This window comes from Phyllopteryx taeniolatus, chromosome 16 (assembly GCF_024500385.1).
Source record: "Phyllopteryx taeniolatus isolate TA_2022b chromosome 16, UOR_Ptae_1.2, whole genome shotgun sequence".
NCBI classification, from domain to species: Eukaryota; Metazoa; Chordata; class Actinopteri; order Syngnathiformes; family Syngnathidae; genus Phyllopteryx; species Phyllopteryx taeniolatus.
In genome coordinates this window covers 8,260,506-8,279,667 of record NC_084517.1, presented here as the reverse complement: position 1 = coordinate 8,279,667, position 19,162 = coordinate 8,260,506, and the positions used below count along the sequence as shown (strand labels likewise).

General features: G+C 40.0%; 1 protein-coding gene across 8 annotated transcripts in view; it reads left to right on the top strand.

Moving 5' to 3' along the window:
• Window positions 1-19,083, top strand: part of LOC133466466 (microtubule-associated serine/threonine-protein kinase 1-like) — a 61,866-nt gene extending 42,783 nt beyond the window's left edge. For 7 of the 8 annotated variants that reach the window (XM_061750197.1, XM_061750196.1, XM_061750199.1 and 4 more), the window contains 19 exons: window positions 222-323; window positions 3,270-3,402; window positions 4,899-4,966; window positions 5,261-5,337; window positions 5,461-5,669; window positions 6,077-6,215; window positions 6,398-6,530; window positions 7,168-7,333; window positions 7,426-7,527; window positions 10,308-10,433; window positions 10,546-10,655; window positions 10,800-10,960; window positions 11,187-11,446; window positions 12,149-12,331; window positions 12,422-12,651; window positions 13,334-13,456; window positions 13,541-13,674; window positions 13,775-13,962; window positions 14,850-19,083. In XM_061750197.1, the coding sequence (XP_061606181.1) occupies window positions 222-323; window positions 3,270-3,402; window positions 4,899-4,966; window positions 5,261-5,337; window positions 5,461-5,669; window positions 6,077-6,215; window positions 6,398-6,530; window positions 7,168-7,333; window positions 7,426-7,527; window positions 10,308-10,433; window positions 10,546-10,655; window positions 10,800-10,960; window positions 11,187-11,446; window positions 12,149-12,331; window positions 12,422-12,651; window positions 13,334-13,456; window positions 13,541-13,674; window positions 13,775-13,962; window positions 14,850-16,489 (4,284 nt within the window). In that variant the 3' untranslated portion in view covers window positions 16,490-19,083. The remainder of the gene's footprint in view (window positions 1-221; window positions 324-3,269; window positions 3,403-4,898; window positions 4,967-5,260; window positions 5,338-5,460; window positions 5,670-6,076; window positions 6,216-6,397; window positions 6,531-7,167; window positions 7,334-7,425; window positions 7,528-10,307; window positions 10,434-10,545; window positions 10,656-10,799; window positions 10,961-11,186; window positions 11,447-12,148; window positions 12,332-12,421; window positions 12,652-13,333; window positions 13,457-13,540; window positions 13,675-13,774; window positions 13,963-14,849) is intronic. The other variant, XM_061750198.1, reaches the window with a different exon arrangement.
• The last annotated feature ends 79 nt before the right edge of the window (window positions 19,084-19,162 follow it).

Genomic DNA, 19,162 nt, shown 5'->3' with positions numbered 1-19,162 from the left:
GATATAAACATTGAGTGGGTGCAAATAATGATAAATGGAGGCTGATGTGCCTCTAATTTCACACATTTGTGTTTTATCTTCAATTCCATTTGGAATGCTTGTTTGCATTGCTGTGATTGCCCATGGGAACCTGACTGATTCTCTCTGTTATTGTATCTTCAATTGTTCCCACCCATTTATATCTTGGTTTAGTCTCTTTTTGTCTCTGTTTGAACTGGCAGGCCTTTGAACGTTCAGAGAGCTCGGAGGTGGCTTTCGTCACAGAGTTGGTGAAGAAGCTTCTTATCATCATTTCCCGACCGGCCAGGCTCTTGGAGTGTCTGGTGAGATAACTCACACTCGTACGTTTCTATGTATGTGCAATGAGTTTGTCTCCACAAGGATGATGATATAGTTAATGAATATATAGAATTGTCTCAGTTCTCACTGATTAGAAGCTGATGCAATAATAAACATACAGTACATCAGGTTTCAGAGCAAAAACATTGAAAATGAACTTTGTAAGTATGTATATATGGATGCATCTTGTAATCTAATTTTTAGAAACTCATACAATACAGCAAATACCCCTGAAGTCATAACAATTGGAATTCAACCAAAGATATCTGAAAATTGTCCCTGACAAAGTCCCACCAAAATTTGTTCGAACAGCCAATACGTCAAGACCTTATGTTTTGCGACCTCTATTCCAAATATCACTCACATCAAAGCAGTAAGATTCCAGACTCCTAATACTTAAGGCGGAGCGTTTTATTGTATTTATGTTTTAGCCTGTTTTTAATCCTTGTTACCCTTTGTTTTATGTTTTACTATTAATAGTGATTCACCTATTCTTATACTTAAATGACAGTTAAGAATAGTAAAATGTTATTTTATAAATTGTACTGTTCAGTTAATAACGGTTTTATGATGGTGACAGTCTGGCAACAATTTGAAACTGGAACAAATTTATTTTTATCTTCAATATCGTCAAGTAATTAGGATAAGATAATAAAATGTTCCAGAGGATAGGAGCTTGAGGTCGTAGTGTAGGTCAACCAGCATCCCGGAGTGCGTTGCATTTTATTTTAGAGGTTCCATTGTAATCTGTCATTTCTAATGGAAAGGAAGGGGCAAGACAGTGACACACAAAATGGATTATCCATCCATCCATCCATCCATTTTCTGAGCCGCTTCTCTTCACTAGGGTCGCGGGCGTGCTGGAGCCTATCCCAGCTGTCATCGGGCAGGAGGCGGGGTACACCCTGAACTGGTTGCCAGCCAATCACAGGGCACATACAAGCAAACAACCAGTCGCACTCACAGTCACACCTAAGAGCAATTTAGAGTCTCCAATTCATGCATGTTTTTGGGATGTGGGAGGAAACCGGAGTGCCCGGAGAAAACCCATGCAGGCACGGGGAGAACATGCAAACTCCACACAGGCGGGGCCGGGGATTGAACCCTCCCACTTCCCAAAAACATGCATGGTAGGTTAATTGAAGACTCTAAAATTGCCTATAGGTGTGAATGAGAGTGCGACTGGTTGTTTGTTTATATGTGCTCTGCGATTGGCTGGCGACCAGTTCAGGGTGTACCCCGCCTCCTGCCCAAAGACAGCTGGGATACGCTCCAGCACTCCCGTGACCCTTGTGCGGAGAAGCGGCTCAGAAAATGGAAGGATGGATTTTTAACCTGTAATAGGGTTGTTAGAAACTGTCTGGAAAAGGACAGGTACTTTTAAAATATAGATCGTATGGATATTATGTTATGAACTGACCAATTAAATTCAATAGGCACAAGCATATGAATTTGAAACTTGACAAAATGCATTTCCAATATCCCACACATGCATTTTTGATAGTATTTTGAAGCTAGATGTATTCATGCCCCCAAAAATAAATACATAAAAATGCTGCTTCAATGTGAATCTTAATGTGAGGATCTTTAAATAAACATTAGCACTCATAAGCGTTTATCCACCCATTATAGAGATTTAAGCACACTAATGCATGCTCCAGGTATTGGAGGCAGGAAATCCAAACATTTAACACTGATGTGGGGGGAAAAAAACTGCCATCTGTCTGTGTGGATGGTATTTGCATTTAGATTAAAATTTCCCCTGGCATAGTGCGACTAACACTTGGCAGCAGCCCTCTGCTGCTCACTGCCTTCCCGTCTGAGTCAGACAGACCATGACCACGGTGCCATTTAAAGATGGAAGATGCATTTTTGAGCGTGTCTGGGGATTCCGGTGCGAAGTCAATCAATCCAACGATCTCGATGAGTCACACACTAATGCAGCTTTTTATTGACAGGTGACACATGCAAAGAAGTTGTTCATCACTCTTACTTTCCCCCATTTTTTGAAAGTCTCTGCTTTTGGATTATATGAGATTATACATTGCACATTTGGGGATTGTTGTTAAGAACTATCAGCAGCCAATGTTGTCTCTCCTGCTTTCTGTACATTGAAGAGTTTTACAATCATACAATGTAGTACTCTCATCAAGCAGCTCATTTTGTAATACAAAATACAACGTAGTATGTAAATAAGCAATGGTTGATGCAACTAATTAATCATTTCCCCCCAAAAAAATCAATTATGCAGAAATTGTATCGTATTAGCAGAGGAAGAATGTTTTAATAGAGTGCTTTTCAAACTTTATACACCAAGTACCACCTAAAAAAAAAATTCCGAGTACTCTCCAAGTCCCTCCATGATGATCAACATTAAAATACAGTGGCATAGTAGGCCTAAGCGGTTTGATTCCTAAAAAGTATATTTAATATCATTGTAAGACACTGCAACATTATGGACAGTTTCAAAATTACCACTGCGCTTAAATATAGGTACATGAAATACTGTACTAAATAATTATTCAATTAAAATTTATTGCACATGAAATTTTAAAAAAAATTGCAGACAAATAAATATTTAAAAATAAACATTGCTTGAAGATTAAATGCAAATATATTGCACTATACTTTGGTAGTGATTCTTACATGTACCACAAGAGGCTCCCTCACTGTTTTAATATATTTGACGGAAACAAAATTAGTCCCCAATGTATCTGTTATTCTATCACACAGTATCAATAAACTGATAACCTCGCCTGTAACTAATCCTAAATGTATATTTCTGACCTTGTATGTAATCATTTATTTGCAGTATGAAAAGTTTAAACTCACCTTAACTGAGGTGTCTTCCAGCCATCAGTCCATCCGTGTGATTTTATAGTGATGTAATCGCCCGATGTGTCATTCGCCGTGTTACATTCTACTCCCAGGAATTCAACCCTGAGGAGTTCTACCATCTGCTGGAGGCAGCGGAGGATGTTGCCAAGGAGGGTCACCTGATGAAAACTGACATCCCTCGTTATATTGTCAGCCAGTTGGGACTCACCAGGGACCCGATTGAAGGTGAGGGGGCAAGACAGAACCTACATTAACGGCAAAAGCATTGGGTCACCTAAACATTACACCTCCAGCTTTTTTGATCTTGCAGTCTAAATCAATTAGAATCAACATGGAGTTGTTTTCCCTTTATTTGTGGGATCCCCCCCCACTACTTCCTGAAGAACATTTTTGAGGTCATTATGTTGGATGATTGTGCCTGGCTCACAGTCTCTGTTCTAGTTCATGCCAAAGATCTCAGATGGGTTGACATCAGGAATGTCTAGTTCTTACAAACCAAACTCATCCAAGACCTTGCTTTGTGCACTGGGACACCATCACACTGGACCTGAAGAGGGCCTTTCATTGGAAGCATGCAGTAGCAGAAGCATTAGAACTGAACAATGAGCATTACCTTATAGTGCAATTGCTCTATTAATCAAAACACCAAATGGAATAGTCTGTTTTATCACGCCAAGAAACGTTTCCACTACTTACAGTCCATTGGCTCCTTGCTTTGTGCTGCTTTCCCGACAACAACGAAGTTAGACATTTCTAACGTGTGACGAGGAAAAGTGCATATGAATGCCACAAACTGAGAGTTCTTAAATCGACAAATTTGACATCAAGTAACAATGAGGGTTTCCATAGTGAATGTAAAAATCTCAATATTATATAAACTTCATTTATTTTTATTTATTGATCTATTGGCCTGCGATTGGGTGGCGACCAGTTCAGGGTGTACCCCGCCTGTCGCCCGAAGATAGCTGGGATAGGCGGTGCAGAAAATGGATGGATGGATGATTTATTGGATGGATGGATGATTTATTGGGATCAAACAGCCTATTTAATACAGGATAGGTAACTTCAGTATATTCTCTCTGGATGAAGTGATTTGGTAAAATGAACAAAAATAATAAACAAAATTAGACATGTTGACAACATCTTTTTAGTGTAATCAACTATAATGTACCTCTAGTTTACAAATGACAAGTTTATCAAGGGTGTCAGCCATGTTTTTTACTTTTGACTGGAATGCTTTGAGGTCGGACCTCAGAAGTTCAAAATGGGATATTTCCTATTTTACAGCAGTCTGGAATGCAATAGTTCCAAAACTTGAAGATGCCAATGCACCTGCTGGGCAATGGAAACAAAGGTCATGGCGATCTAATGAACAGTTTTTGTGCTGATGTTAATAAGGTTTGGAGCTATGCAGTTATTGAGTCAACAGGACCTTGGTGACTTTAGTGCACTTTCCTGTACGATTTTCTGTCCTTTTACTTTTTAGCTTTTATTAATTTCTTTTTCTTACAGTTGAAAATAATACTTCTACCATAATTCAGCTGAGACTAGTTGAGATTGTTGTTTTTACTCTTTTGCGCAATCCATTCATTCTCAAATGTTTGCAAGGCTGACTGCATACCTCTGTATGGCCCAATACTTTTGTAAATCCGTGTACAAAGCTACATGTTGTACATATTTCACAAACAATTGATTCTGATTTGATGTATGTTCTTTATCAGAGATGGTAAACCTTGATAGTTATGACAGTGAAGGACCTCTAACACCAGAAACAGATGACTCAACAGAGGTGAGCTATTTAGTTGTATTTGTGTAGCGTCAAATGACAACAATTAAGTCCATCCAATTTTTTCCATGCAGTTCTTATGTGAAGAATACCCTTTATAGACAATAACTATAACAACTCGCATTCACTTATACAAAGGACAGTATAATCAGTCTCCAATATTTTGTCCCAACCTTGGTCATGTCTTTCATATTCATATGAAATATGTCTTTGCTTTACTTCATTCCTAGGATTATCATGTGTATTTGATAGTTATGTTGCTAGGCAGATATTGAATGAATATTTTGTTATCCAAAGGGTAAGATTAGAGCAATGAAACCACCAGGTGAAGCTGACTTCCAGACCATCAAGCTCATTAGCCATGGAGCATATGGGTAAGCAGAGCAGCCAGTTCACTAATGATGATGTACTCCATTAGACAAGTAATGGGAAGGAACTGAAAATAAACCTGCATATGAATGGCTGTGTTGGTGTTTTTTTATTTTCTTTTTGATCAGTGCTGTGTATCTGGTCCGACACCTGGAGACACGCCAGCGTTTTGCCATGAAGAAAATTAACAAACAAAACCTGATCCTAAGGAACCAGATCCAACAGGCCTTTGTCGAGAGAGACATCCTCACATTTGCTGAGAACCCCTTTGTGGTCTCCATGTTCTGTTCCTTTGAGACCCGACGGCACTTGTGCATGGTCATGGAGTATGTTGAAGGTCAGAATCTGTATGCATTTAAGTTTAGGTGGCGTGTGAAAAGACTGTTCACAAATAAAACCTAAAACATTGAAAATTAAAAATTCACCTACAGTTTTACATGACTTGTCTTTGTCAAATAAAAAACATTGTATTCGTAACCACGTTTTGGACACAGAATAAAACTGAGGAGAGAAGCTAGTTTAACCTCTTGGTAGCAAAATACAAGGTATTGATGCTGAGCATCTAATCGCACAACAACAATTTTGTGGACAAATACTATACAGTATTAGTGTTAATTTATTTGTTTTAACCTTGTGAGTCATTTAAATCTACATCCACGTTAAAGTATAAAATACAAAATTCCTCATTTTGTCATCATTGATAATATTGGGGACAAGCAAACAAATTATACATTTCACTGTCAGGAGGAGATTGTGCGACACTGCTGAAGAACATTGGGGCTCTGCCAGTGGAAATGGCTCGGATGTACTTTGCTGAAACTGTCCTTGCACTCGAATACTTACACAACTATGGCATTGTTCACCGTGACCTCAAGCCTGACAAGTAAGACACTTTCCTAGAATGTTAAGTAACTGTTAAAAAAAAAAAAACATATGGGGCAGTGTTTACTTGGTTACTCATTGAAAATAATGTTATAAATAAATCACAAACCACCGTATCTAAAAACATTTTTTATTAAATTTTTCAATTATCTAAAAACTTTTGTTGTTCATTTTTCTGCTCAGCCTTCTAATAACATCTATGGGCCACATCAAGCTTACAGACTTTGGCCTGTCTAAGATGGGTCTAATGAGTCTGACCACCAACCTGTATGAAGGGCACATCGAGAAAGACACGCGTGAGTTCTTGGATAAACAGGTAGGCGAGCACTAACAGTCTTACAGAGATGTACCATACAGTGAACCCTGTTTTTTCCAGGACCACCAGTGATAGGTGAAAATCTTTAACAGTTTAAACCCATTAAGACACACTTTAACCTATTAAAAGACACTTTTAAAGTATTCCTTAGCACCTGTTTCCACTCTCTTGTCAAGAAATGGGAGACTATTGTATAACGTCACTTTGAGGAAGCGAAAAAGACTTACACAGTTGTCCAAATAAGAGGTTCAGCGTGCTTGCTTCAAGCTGTTTATTTGTCACTCCCAGTTGAAGTTTAGTGTAAAACTGACATGTAAAACAAAAGAATATTAAACATCGTATATTCATTGTGGGGGGAAAAATTAATATTACTGGAGTTTAGTGGTGTACCTTCTCTGCCCCTTCTTCTTCTGTTATGCTGCATGTTGTCAAGTGTGCAATGATTACAAAGACTTTGCATGTATTCTCAGTCATCACTATTAGATTAATACATCTGTGCTCATGTCGAGATTAATTGTGTGCACATGGCATTCACAAGCTCACTCATTTTCAAACCTCAATTTTCAGCTCTTTCTTGATGCTCCCGCAGTGACATGTTTAGTCGAACTAAAGATTTAAAACGTGGTTTTGCCTGTAGGTGTGTGGAACCCCAGAGTATATTGCTCCTGAGGTAATTCTTCGTCAAGGTTACGGAAAGCCAGTGGACTGGTGGGCTATGGGTATCATCTTGTATGAGTTTTTGGTGGGGTGTGTGCCTTTCTTTGGAGACACTCCGGAGGAGCTGTTTGGACAAGTCATAACAGGTGAGATACCAAAGCAGCATTTTACATGTGTGCATACACAACATTAGTTTTTTATCGCTGACCTCTTTTGCAATGTTATGTGTCCACCATAGATGACATTGTATGGCCTGAAGAAGATGAGGCCCTCCCTGTTGATGCCCAACATCTCATCTCCTCTCTTTTACAGACAAATCCACTTGTTCGCCTAGGAACGGGTCAGCAAGTTAGACACTGTTTCACATTCTTGCACACTTTTAAACTGCATTTAAAAAAAATTATACATTTTCAAAATGTCTCCTTTCTTCGCCTAGACTGGTAGTAACATCATAAATATACACTAAGATAGTGTACAAAGGGAATTTTGTTATATAAGATTAAAAAAAATAGTAAAATTAAGAAAAATAATATAATGATATAAAGCAGGGATGTACTGTATGCTCACAATGGCAAGCGGTGAGTCATTGAGTAATAAGCATTTGAGCAATACGGTGGTTAGCGCATCTGCTTCACAGCAAAGGTTCTGAGTTCGGATCTCGGCTCACCTGTGACTCGAATGAAGACAAGCCGTATAGAAAATCAATGGCTAATAAACAGTAAAAATATTTAAATTATTTTAAGAGACCAACTCTTCAACCCGTTATGTCATGTCCATTCAAATTTAGATATTATATTACAAGGCTCCAGCACGCCCGCGAGGAGAAGCGGCTCAGAAAATGGATGGATGGATATTACAAGTCTTGTTAACCTCGAATTTTACTCACCATTTATCATTATGTTGCATTATAAAACAGCAGTTTAATACACGGAAATTGTTCAAATGGTAAATTAGGCATCAACAAATATGTCCGTAAGAACTTTCTTCAAATTATTCTAAGGGGAATTTATGAAGAATTCTAAACCTTAACTTAAATAATATTAATAATATGTACAACCCCAATTCCAATGAAGTTGGGACGTTGTGTTAAAAACAGAATACAATGATTTGCAAATCATGTTCAACCTATATTTAATTGAATACCCTACATAGACAAGATATTTAATGTTCAAACGATAAACTTGTTTGTTTTTAGCAAATAATAATTAACTTAGAATTATATGGCTGCAACACGTTCCAAAAAAGCTGGGACAGTTGGCATAAAAGACTGAGAAAGTTGAGGAATGCTCATCAAACACCTGTTTGGAACATCCCACAGGTGAACAGGCTAATTGGGTGCCATGATTGGGTATAAAAGGAGCTTCCCTGAATTGCTCAGTCATTCACAAGCAAAGATGGGGCGAGGTTCACCTCTTTGTGAACAAGTGCGTGAGAAAATAGTCCAACAGTTTATGGACAATGTTTCTCAATGTACATTTGCAAGGAATTTAGGGATTTCTTCATCTACGGTCCATAATATCATCAAAATGTTCAGAGAATCTGGAGAAATCACTGCATGTAAGCAGCAAGGCCGAAAACCAACATTGAATGCCCGTGACCTTCGATCCCTCAGGCGGCACTGCATCATAGACCAACATCAATGTGTAAAGGATATCATCACATGGGCAACTTGAAACTCTACTATGCAAAGCAAAAGCCATTTATCAACAACACCCAGAAACGCCGTCTCTGGGCCCGAGCTCATCTAAGATGGACTGATCCAAAGTGGAAAAGTGCTCTGTGGTCCGACGAGTCCACATTTAAAATTGTTTTTGGAAATTGTGGCCGTCGTGTCCTCTGGGGCAAAGAGAAAAAGAAGCATCCGGACTGTTATGGACACAAAGTTCAAAAGCCAGCATCTGTGATGGTTTGGGGCTGTGTTAGTGCCAATGGTATGGGTAATCTACACATCTGTGAAGGCACCATTAATGCTGAAAGGTACATACAAGTTTTGGAGAAACATGCTGCCATCCAAGCAACGTCTTTTTCATGGACGCCCCTGCTTATTTCAGCAAGACAATGCCAAACCACATTCTGCACGTGTTATAACAGCGTGGGTTCATAGTAAAGGAGTGCGGGTACTAGACTGGCCTGCCTGCAGTCCAGACCTGTCTCCCTTTGAAAATGTGCGGCGCAACGGAGACCCGTTGAAGCTGTACATCGAGCAACAATGGGAAAGAATTCCACCTACAAAGTTTCAACAATTAGTTTCCTCAGTTTCCAAACGTTTATTGACTGTTGTTAAAGAAAAGGTGATGTAAGACAGTGGTAAACCTGACCCTGTCCCAGCTTTTTTGGAACGTGTTGCAGCCATAAAATTCTAAGTTAATGATTATTTGCTAAAAACAATAAGGTTTATCAGTTTGAACATTAAATATTTTGTCTTTGTAGTGTATTCAATTAAATATAGGTCAAACATGATTTGCAAATCATTGTATTCTGTTTTTATTTATGTTTAACACAACTTCCCAACTTCATTGGAATTGGGGTTGTATTATACAACTGTAGAATGACAGATGTTGTATTATTAATGTTGATTTTTTTGCTCATTCATGACATACTTAAAGATAAGTATTCGTTGGTGTTTTCCTCTTGGTTTAGTGCAGTTTTTAAATGAATCCCATTTTCCCATCAACTTCCAATTGCTTTTGCGCAAATGGGGCAGCATATTTGAATGTCCTTGTTTACAATGAATACAGAAAATGAATTGCCAAGAAAGACAAGCAAAAATTAAAAACTCAGTCTCAACTTTCTTAGGGCATTGAATCGATCACCACTGCAATTTGCAATTTATTCAATGCCCTAAGAATGAAATGACTTGGATGAGTGAGAATATTCAGAGGTCACTCTCAACTTCAGTCTTTTTATCTGTGTTAATTACAAATCCCAGATACCTATTTTGAGATTATTTCTATTAAATATCTTCTAAATTTAAGCGTTATTATTTAATAGGTGGCTGAACTTCACTGGTTCCATTTGCCATTGTATCTTTTCTTGCTTTCTGGCTCAAGTTCTTCACTGTCCTTCAATCCCTCTTTTTCATATGTACGCCCACCCCATCCCTCCCCAATCTTTGCCCAGTAGGGGGTGCTTTTGAAGTGAAGCAGCACTCCTTCTTCACAGAGGTGAACTGGAACAGCTTGCTGAGACAAAAGGCCGAGTTCATCCCTCACCTGGAGTCAGAGGAGGACACCAGTTATTTTGACAGTAAGTCTCCTGCTGTGAATTCAGGGTGTGACCCAAAATTAGCACACTGATGAAAGTGATAACTTTTCTTTCTGCTGATTGTATTTATTATTGCCTAATCTCCCTACAATAGCACGGTCTGAGCGCTACCATCATGTGCATTCATATGATGAGGATGATACCAATGATGATGAGCCTGTGGAGTTACATCGCTTTTCTTCGTGTTCACCCCGCTTTAGCAAGGTCAGACCTGCGTGGAGTATGCATTAAAATCCTTCTCTTACTGTGACTGATGGACTACTGTATATGCAACTTTGAAATGCCAATCATTGTTCAGCTTCTTACATGGGAATTCACTCATAACTATAACATTAACTGCAAATGTAGGTGTACAGCAGTATGGAACATCTGTCCCAGCTGGAGCATAAACCCCCAAGTGTAACATTAAGGGAGCACAAAGTTCCAAAAGAGGACCGAATGGCCAAGAGAGAAAGCCTGGGTAGCTTTACGCTCAGGGACAAGAGCTGGAGGACTGGATCACCAGAAATGTGAGTGCCGAATACTAAAAAGATACAAGAATAGAAGATCTACTGTATCTTTCCTTGTGATGCATTTCAAATGATAATTGTTTATTGATTTTTTTTTTTTTAAGAAGACTACAGTTCTTCATGACTTGAAAAAGAAGTAAATTGACTAAGGCCATTTAAACAAGTTGGCTTCAAAATAATTTTTCTAAAAAATTTAATCAATTCTATTCTTTTTTGTTTCTTAAAGGAAGCGTTTGTCCTGCTCAGAGTCGTCCTTCACCGAGAGCGACTACAGTCCTCCATCTGGAGCCCGAAGGCGCTTCTCTGCCCTCATGGACACGCACCGCTTGGCCTCACCTCTGGAGGTAGATTCTGAGCAGTCCCTAACAAGGGTCCAGCCACAAGTGAAGGCCAGGGGCACCTCTCTGGAAGGAGCCATGGGTGCCATATCCTCGCAAGGCGATCTCAGGACATTCCTTAAAGAAAGCAATGGGTTCACAGCTGGAGGTAAGAAGAGTAGATCACAATTAAATGACCCAAAATGTTTATGTAACGCTCTAATGCACATCTGGGCAAAGTACGACCCATGGGCCTCATCCGGCCCATCCATAGACTGACTGGCCCTCACAGCTTTTATGAAGTCAAAATAATACAAAAAGTATGCACTGCTTTTATTTTGATGTGCATGTCTGCTGGCAGTGCGAACAGGAGCAATTACTTGTTTTCAGTGTTGCCAACTTGGAGATATTGTCGTTTTATTTACTGACTTTTCTGGCTATTCCAGCAACCATTTTTTTCTCTTCAAAAAAAGGAATAGCACCAATGACAACTGTGGTCCTCATGTTAGCAACATTCTTATTTTCTGCACAAATGATACTTATATTATTCTATACAAATTATGGACACTGTAGACATGTTTGTTTGTGAATGTTGATTAAATAGTGTTGTAGTGTTAATTCTGTCATTTTAATGCAACTGATTATAATTATTTTTTTATTTTAATTTGTATTTCCTTATTAGAACAACATAGCTACACAAGTAGCAGCTTATTTAAACTAAACAATTTAGGGCTTTAAAAAGACATTTGATTCATATTCAACACAACTGAGGTTAGCATGTTGGTGTGGTCCTCAAAAACCAGTGCAGTTGCTCACATGGCCTATTCGAATAATGATTTGTCCACCCCTGCTCCAATGTTATGTTTACCAGCCAGTGCAACTGTTCTGGGGCTTCCAGAGCCCCAAGGGCCCAGAGGGGCCACCAGTGACTTGGTGCTGCGGAGAGTTCGGCATCAGCAGCTCTCAGCTGAGGGAGAAAAACGGAACTCTCGACCTGGAAATAAAGTTATCAAATCTGCTTCTGCTACTGCTTTATCTGTCATCATTCCTGCAGGTAAGAAACTTTTAATAGTCAAACCACACTTTAAAAAATGAATTAATTAATCAAGTGCATTTTGGGTGTTACTTCATTCTCCTCTCTCAGTGGAGCAACATGGTGCCTCCCCCCTAGCGAGCCCCATGTCTCCTCGCTCCCTTTCGTCCAACCCCTCCTCTCGGGATTCCTCTCCCAGTCGAGACTACTGTCCAGTGGTAAACGTCCTGCATTCCCCAATCACCATCCACCGCTCTGGCAAGAAGTATGGCTTTACTCTCCGAGCAATTAGAGTCTATATAGGAGACAGCGATGTCTACAGCGTACACCATATGATATGGGTGAGTGGACATGAGTGAGACCAGTTGCCGATGGCATCAACCCAGGGTGTAGTCTACCTCTTGCCCAATCAGCCAAAATAGACTCCATCTCTGTGGCCTGGAAAAGGACACGTTGTAAGGAAATAGATTGCTATACTTCATAAGTAGTCTTGCAACCATCTATTTTCTATAGACCTTTTCACTAGACATCACACGAACTTCCGGGTGGTAACAGCTCAATCGATTGCCGATTGCATCGCTAGAAAACAAACACTTAAAATGTCGTTTGACCAAGGGTCATTGAGAAAATAGGGTTAATGTCTGAAATCATTATTTTAGCCTTCTTCTCTACCGCTGTAAATTGCTCCAAGGGAGACGGTTGCTGGTCATAATTTACTGTAAGACTCTTTGGCATATCTAGCGGTAGAACTCCAAACACAACAAGTTTTTGTCATTTTTTTCAGATATACTCATTAGTAGTCAATCACTTTCTGCCACCCGGAATTACCATGACGCCTTATGTTTACAAACATTATGAGAAGGTCTATGCTGTTTGTCCTTATTAGGGTGGCAGGTGAGCTAGAGCCAATCCCAGCAGAGGTGAGGTACACCCTGGAATGGTCGCCAGCCAATTGCAGACAAGTCATCTTTTCAGCCAAAACTGCCTGTTTCCTTTAACAAGTCAATTTATTTTTATTTTCAGCATGTGGAGGATGGAGGCCCCGCCCAGGAGGCTGGACTTAGTGCTGGTGATCTCATCACACATGTAAATGGGGAGTCAGTTCACGGTCTGGTCCATACAGAAGTGGTGGAGCTCATCCTGAAGGTTAGATGGAGTTAGCTAGCTACACGACTCCAATAAATAATTGACTTGTAATGTAAATTAACATGAGTGATGTTTAATCTTCAGAGTGGAAACAAGGTGACCGTTACAACGACTCCCTTTGAGAACACCTCTATAAAAGTGGGACCTGCACGCAAGACCAGCTATAAATGCAAAATGGCCCGACGCAGCAAAAGACCAGGAGCCAAAGAGGGGCAAGAGTGAGTTCATGCAACATGCAATTATAAGCATGCAATGATAAACACCTTTTAGTTTATCATCAGTCAACTCACTGCTGTATTTCATTTGGTTATGTTACAGTAAGAAGCGCAGCTCCCTGTTCAGAAAAATCACCAAGCAGTCCAATTTGCTCCACACCAGTCGGAGCCTCTCCTCTTTGAACCGCTCTCTATCATCTGGAGACAGTTTACCCGGATCTCCCACCCACAGCTTCTGTGCCCGCTCACCCACTCAGACATATCGCTCAACTCTGGAATCCCCATACCTGGGTTAGTATGGGTAACCATGAGCACTATTTACCCTTTACTCATCTTTCTGTGTGGATGCAAACAATTACTGTACAACAAGAATACTTAATAGAGGGCAGACCTATGCAAAGGCCATGTCATAATGCTAAATAGAGGTATATTCCAAGACAAGATGCTAGAGTAGATTTAAAAATAGGGTTTCATGTGGAAAACGCTTGAGCTTCTTGAAATTTGGCAAGCCCAGCTCTTAAGTATTTTAACTTAATAAATAGGCATTGATAGCGTTCCCTTCCATTCACAAGTATATTTAACAAATACCAAATAACTGTCAAAGACAATTTTTTTTTAATTACAAGTTTAAACAAACAGGTTACGTAGAACAGGGGAGTCTTAAAAATATGGGGAAAAAGTGGGTAGAATGCCTATATGATGCCTATATTAATAATTGTGTTTCTTACCTTATTCATTTTGAACCTTATTAATTTGGATATTTGGATGATTAATCATTAACATGATCAGTGTCTTTACATAGATTAATATTGTTATTAATAACATATAATTGATTTGTCATAATTTTAGCAAATTTGTTATTTTAGAAGTTTGTATCAAACTGTTAGCTGTTACAGTAGCTCTCAGTTTGAATAAAGGTTGGTGACCCCTGTTTTAGAGTGTGACGTATTCAAGTAGTGCCGAGAGCACATGCATTTTGGCAGAGCACCGCAAAGCACAAACCCCATCACTCTCAATGTTTATGTGGAGACAATGACAATATTATTGTCAAAATGTATACTCAGAGCCCTGTTTTCAAGCTGTGTAAACTACCAAAGACCAGAAGGTCATTCTTTTTATCCATTTTCACTTAACAACGTGGTGTAAACGGCCCCTAAGATGTGACTTTCTTTCCCCAGGCACTTCCTCACAGAGCAGCTCCCCGGCATCGAGCACCCCCAACTCCCCAGCCACATCGCACCACATGAGGCCCAGCTCTCTGCATGGCCTGTCGCCAAAACTTCACCGCCAGTACCGCTCTGCTCGCTGCAAATCTGCTGGCAACATCCCCTTATCGCCTTTAGCCCATACCCCCTCCCCTACCACGTCCTCCCCGCCGCCTCTGAGCGGCCACACTGTCGGAAGCTCCAACACCACGCAGATGTTCCCCGTCAAGCTACACTCCTCACCACCAGTTGCCCGTCCTCGTCCCAAGAGTGCAGAGCCACCCAGATCCCCCCTTCTGCAGCGAGTACAGTCAGCAGAGAAGCTTGGAGCGCCTATTCTGCCTTCTTCCTCATCATCATCCTCGTCGCCTTCTCCTCTGACGGGAGGGGTGTGCCTCCGCAAGCACAGTTTGGAGGTGACACATGGGGACTACAGGAGAGAGTCCTTCCACTGTGAGCACAGCCTACAGAGTCTGCTTGAGATGGAGGGAGAGAATGGACCTGCTCCACCTTCTCCTTCATCCTCTTCGTCTCCTTCTCCACCTTTAGGAGGGGAAACCAGTAGTTTGCATCCTGTTAGAAGGCTGGGAAGGCAGGAAACACCACTTAGCCGTGACACAATGGTACCAGTAACAGAGACAGATACTCAAACCATGGCATCGGATCTTGCTGGGTGCAATACTGAGACCAAAGCAACAAAAAGTGAATCCGCCGTTGACCCAAATAAAACATTATCCACCTCTAGGGTTCTACAGAGTTCATCTGCAATTGAGACGACCCCTCCTCCAGTAGCAGCCCCATCCACCACTGAGAGCAAGCCGAAACACGGGGTCAAACCTTTAAATGCAAACATTGCACCTTCTGAGGCTACGGTCTCTAAGAGCAAACCTTGTGAGAAAATATCCCCTCCAGGGACAACAAAGTGCCTCCAACCGCAAGAGAAAAAGCAGAAGTATGCTCACATAGAAAGTGTCTCTTCAAATAAAGTTTTAGGAAATGCCGAAGACAAAACCAAATACATACCAGGTACAGAGAAAGGTGGCTGTCGCAAAGGATCAAGTACAGAGTCATCCAAACCTCGTAAAAGCACGGAGGCCATTGAGAAGGAAGGCAGTGGTGGTGATAAAAAAACAGAGACGACTAAGGTTAAAGGTCCTGCACCTCCAGTTCCCACCCCAGTGCAGGTCCACAGTGCAACAAATGTACCAGTTGCTGGCAGCTCCAAAGTGGAGTGGGCATCAAAGAGTTACCGGGGAGTGAAGGAGGAAAGGGCGCACCTGGAGGTGTTGGAAGAAAACCCCATGTCTCCTTCTTCTAATGCAACCTCACCTTGTTCGAGCAAGCCACGCGTCATGTCACCCGGGGACAGAGCCAGCTTTGTCACGCAACTCACAAGCGTCGCCAAAACAGTACTTGGGCCTATGAAAGGGGGGGCACAAGATGGTTCCAAGGGCAAAGATGCCTGTAAATCAAGTGAGGAGAAACGAGGCAGCTCAGCGGGAAAAGCAGAGGCTTCATGCGGGCCTGGGCGCCGTGGGGCTCAAACAACCTCTGCTGGTAGCGCTCTCCAGTTGGATAAAGGAAACACTCGGAGCTCAAAGCATCATTCGTGATGAAGAAGCAGACCCTCCAATGCATTGCCTTTTACTGTAGAAGCATCCAAACATATCATATAACTTGACACCTTTTTAACAAACATAAATGGCTGAACAGAAATAATCTGAATCCGAGACTTTGGACAAAATGGGGACAAAAATTAAAATAAATCAACTACTGTCAGCGCCGTGTAGCATATTATAGGCCTGTGGATGTCTTCGTCACAATGTGCTGTAGATGTATTTAAAAAACAAACAAAAAAAACAATGCATGTTGTACATAGAAAATCAAAGAAATTTAGAACATAGATGAAAAATTACAAAAAAATAAATACAGAGGACCTTAAGGTAGTAAACACTGTGAACAACTTTGCAACCATCTAAACATGCAAACCACATTCCATTTACTTAGATTGGTTAAGTTTATTTAGCAAAATGATATAATTAAGTTATGTATCATAAAATGACAGAGAAAATAAAACAAATTAGACTCACACACTGGACCAAAATACTTGTTGTCAAAAGAGCTGGCTGGTGTTCCGATTGGTTCAAGGGCTGTATTCAGATGGGATAAAGTATGAGATGAACTTGCACAGGGACACTATGCAATGTGCTAATAATGCCACTTTAGGTGACTAGGATTACTAAGTTTACATTGTGTTGTCAACCAGTAAAGGTGAAAAAAGAAGTAGTTGCAATAAGCAAAGCAAATCTATTTTGCTTTCAAAGTTGTCCCTTTTGATGTGTGCAATTGCTACTGTATGTGAATTCATCGTGTGTTATAGTGTTATTGAGGACTAAACGGTCATAAATTAGCACTTAAAAAGTTGGTTGAATATACATAAGTCTTTTCTACATATGCTGATCCATTTTATATTTCATAATTTATTGTGGAAGAATGTTGTGGTGTTCTCATTAGTTTTGTTTAAAGTAAAAACATATTGGTGTCTGCTATAATGTATATGAAAAACTGATGCATGTGAAATGTTCTGGACATTATTCATCTGACAAAAAAATACATTTTAGCAATCAGTATATCAAAAGATTCTCCTATGCAAGGAGTAAGGATAAATACTCAAACTGAATGTCCAACCAGCATTTCCGATCAGCATTAATACTGCAATTTAAAAAATGAAAAATAATAATCTGCTGTAAATGCATGCTTTGCCGCAATGCAAAGTGTAAATCAAGCATTACTGTGTGTCAGGTCAGAAAAGTCTTTGAAGAAAATGTAATGGTACTGTCAAAAGGCCATTGTGCACGTTTGATTTTCATCATTTGGGCACAGTCTGTCGACAGATGCAGTTAGCTGGCGACAGGTTTGGGGGGATTTAGGTACATTTCGAACGTTCTGCAACACATCAGGTACAGTTTGAATCCTATTTAGAAATCCTGTGTAATTGTGTAAGTAATTATCTGGACATGGACACTCAACTAATTTCAGATTAAGTCCTTTAAAAAATAAAAGTACAGAGGCCATATATGACATTTCGAAGTCACTTGACAGAAGAAACTTCAGTTACCGCTGTATGCTACTTACTGTTGTTCATTTGATTGTTTTATAGTTATGGCCTAGAAATGTTTGTCTTACAAATATTTACTTGAATTATGACTTTAGCGCAGGTTAGCGAAATACGTCGCGTTTCGTACATCGGGTTAAGAACGCATCTCCCTAGTAAACCGAGGACCCCATGCCATGATAAAGTCCTTGATCGCAGCGTTTGTTCCTCCACCCTGGCCTCTTGGATTTAAAACGTCACCTTTAAAATACGTGTGTTCAATTTTAACATTACAGTTAATTGTATCAAGATACGATAGGGCTTGAATATGTTCATTTGTAAAGAGACGTGTGCCTCCTCCCAGTGCATTTTCAGTCTTCTGTTCGTGCGTCGTGCAAAACACCTAGACTTACCTTACACTGCCATCTTGTGGCTGACAGGAGTATAGGTTTAGTGAGAAATCTGTCTACTTATGTTCATAATTCTGATGTCAGTGAAGATGTGCATATTATTTAAAAGGTTTTTTTGGTAAATTCTATATAAGCTTACGACCTTTTCTTTCATCCAATATGCTGTGTAGGGGTTCAGAGTAGAATCACTTGTTCTTGCATTAAACACAAATGTTTTGTGTGCAGTGAGTTGCACTTTATTTTTTGTCAAATATTGTCTTGTGTTTACCAACTATTATTATAATATTATTGTTAATGCATTTAAATGTATTCATACATTTCAATATACCTGTTTACGTTCCAAACATAAGCATCCGTCAATTGGAAAAGTAAGTGTCTCATTGCATTTCAAAGCTCGCCGTACACACACAAACACACGCAGACACACAAAACACAGACACACAAACACACACACAATTTAAAGTTGGCATAATTTCGTGTTTCGATTTCAGTAAATATACTCGTGTGTTTATTTTGAGATGGAGATCGCCAGTCATAAAATTCCATTCTATGAAATAAGAACAATTGAACCCCACCACACACTCGGTTCTTTGGGGTACTGTAATTCATGATTTCATGTATGACAAAGAGGATGTGTGTTATTAGTTCCTGTACTGCAACTTGGGAGGTGGTGGGGCGGAACAATAAAAAGTGACGAAATGACCATTCGTTTTCTTTCTTTACGAGAAGCCTGACATGGTTCTGCCGGAGAGGCTCACTGTCACTGCTCACTCATTGGCTCA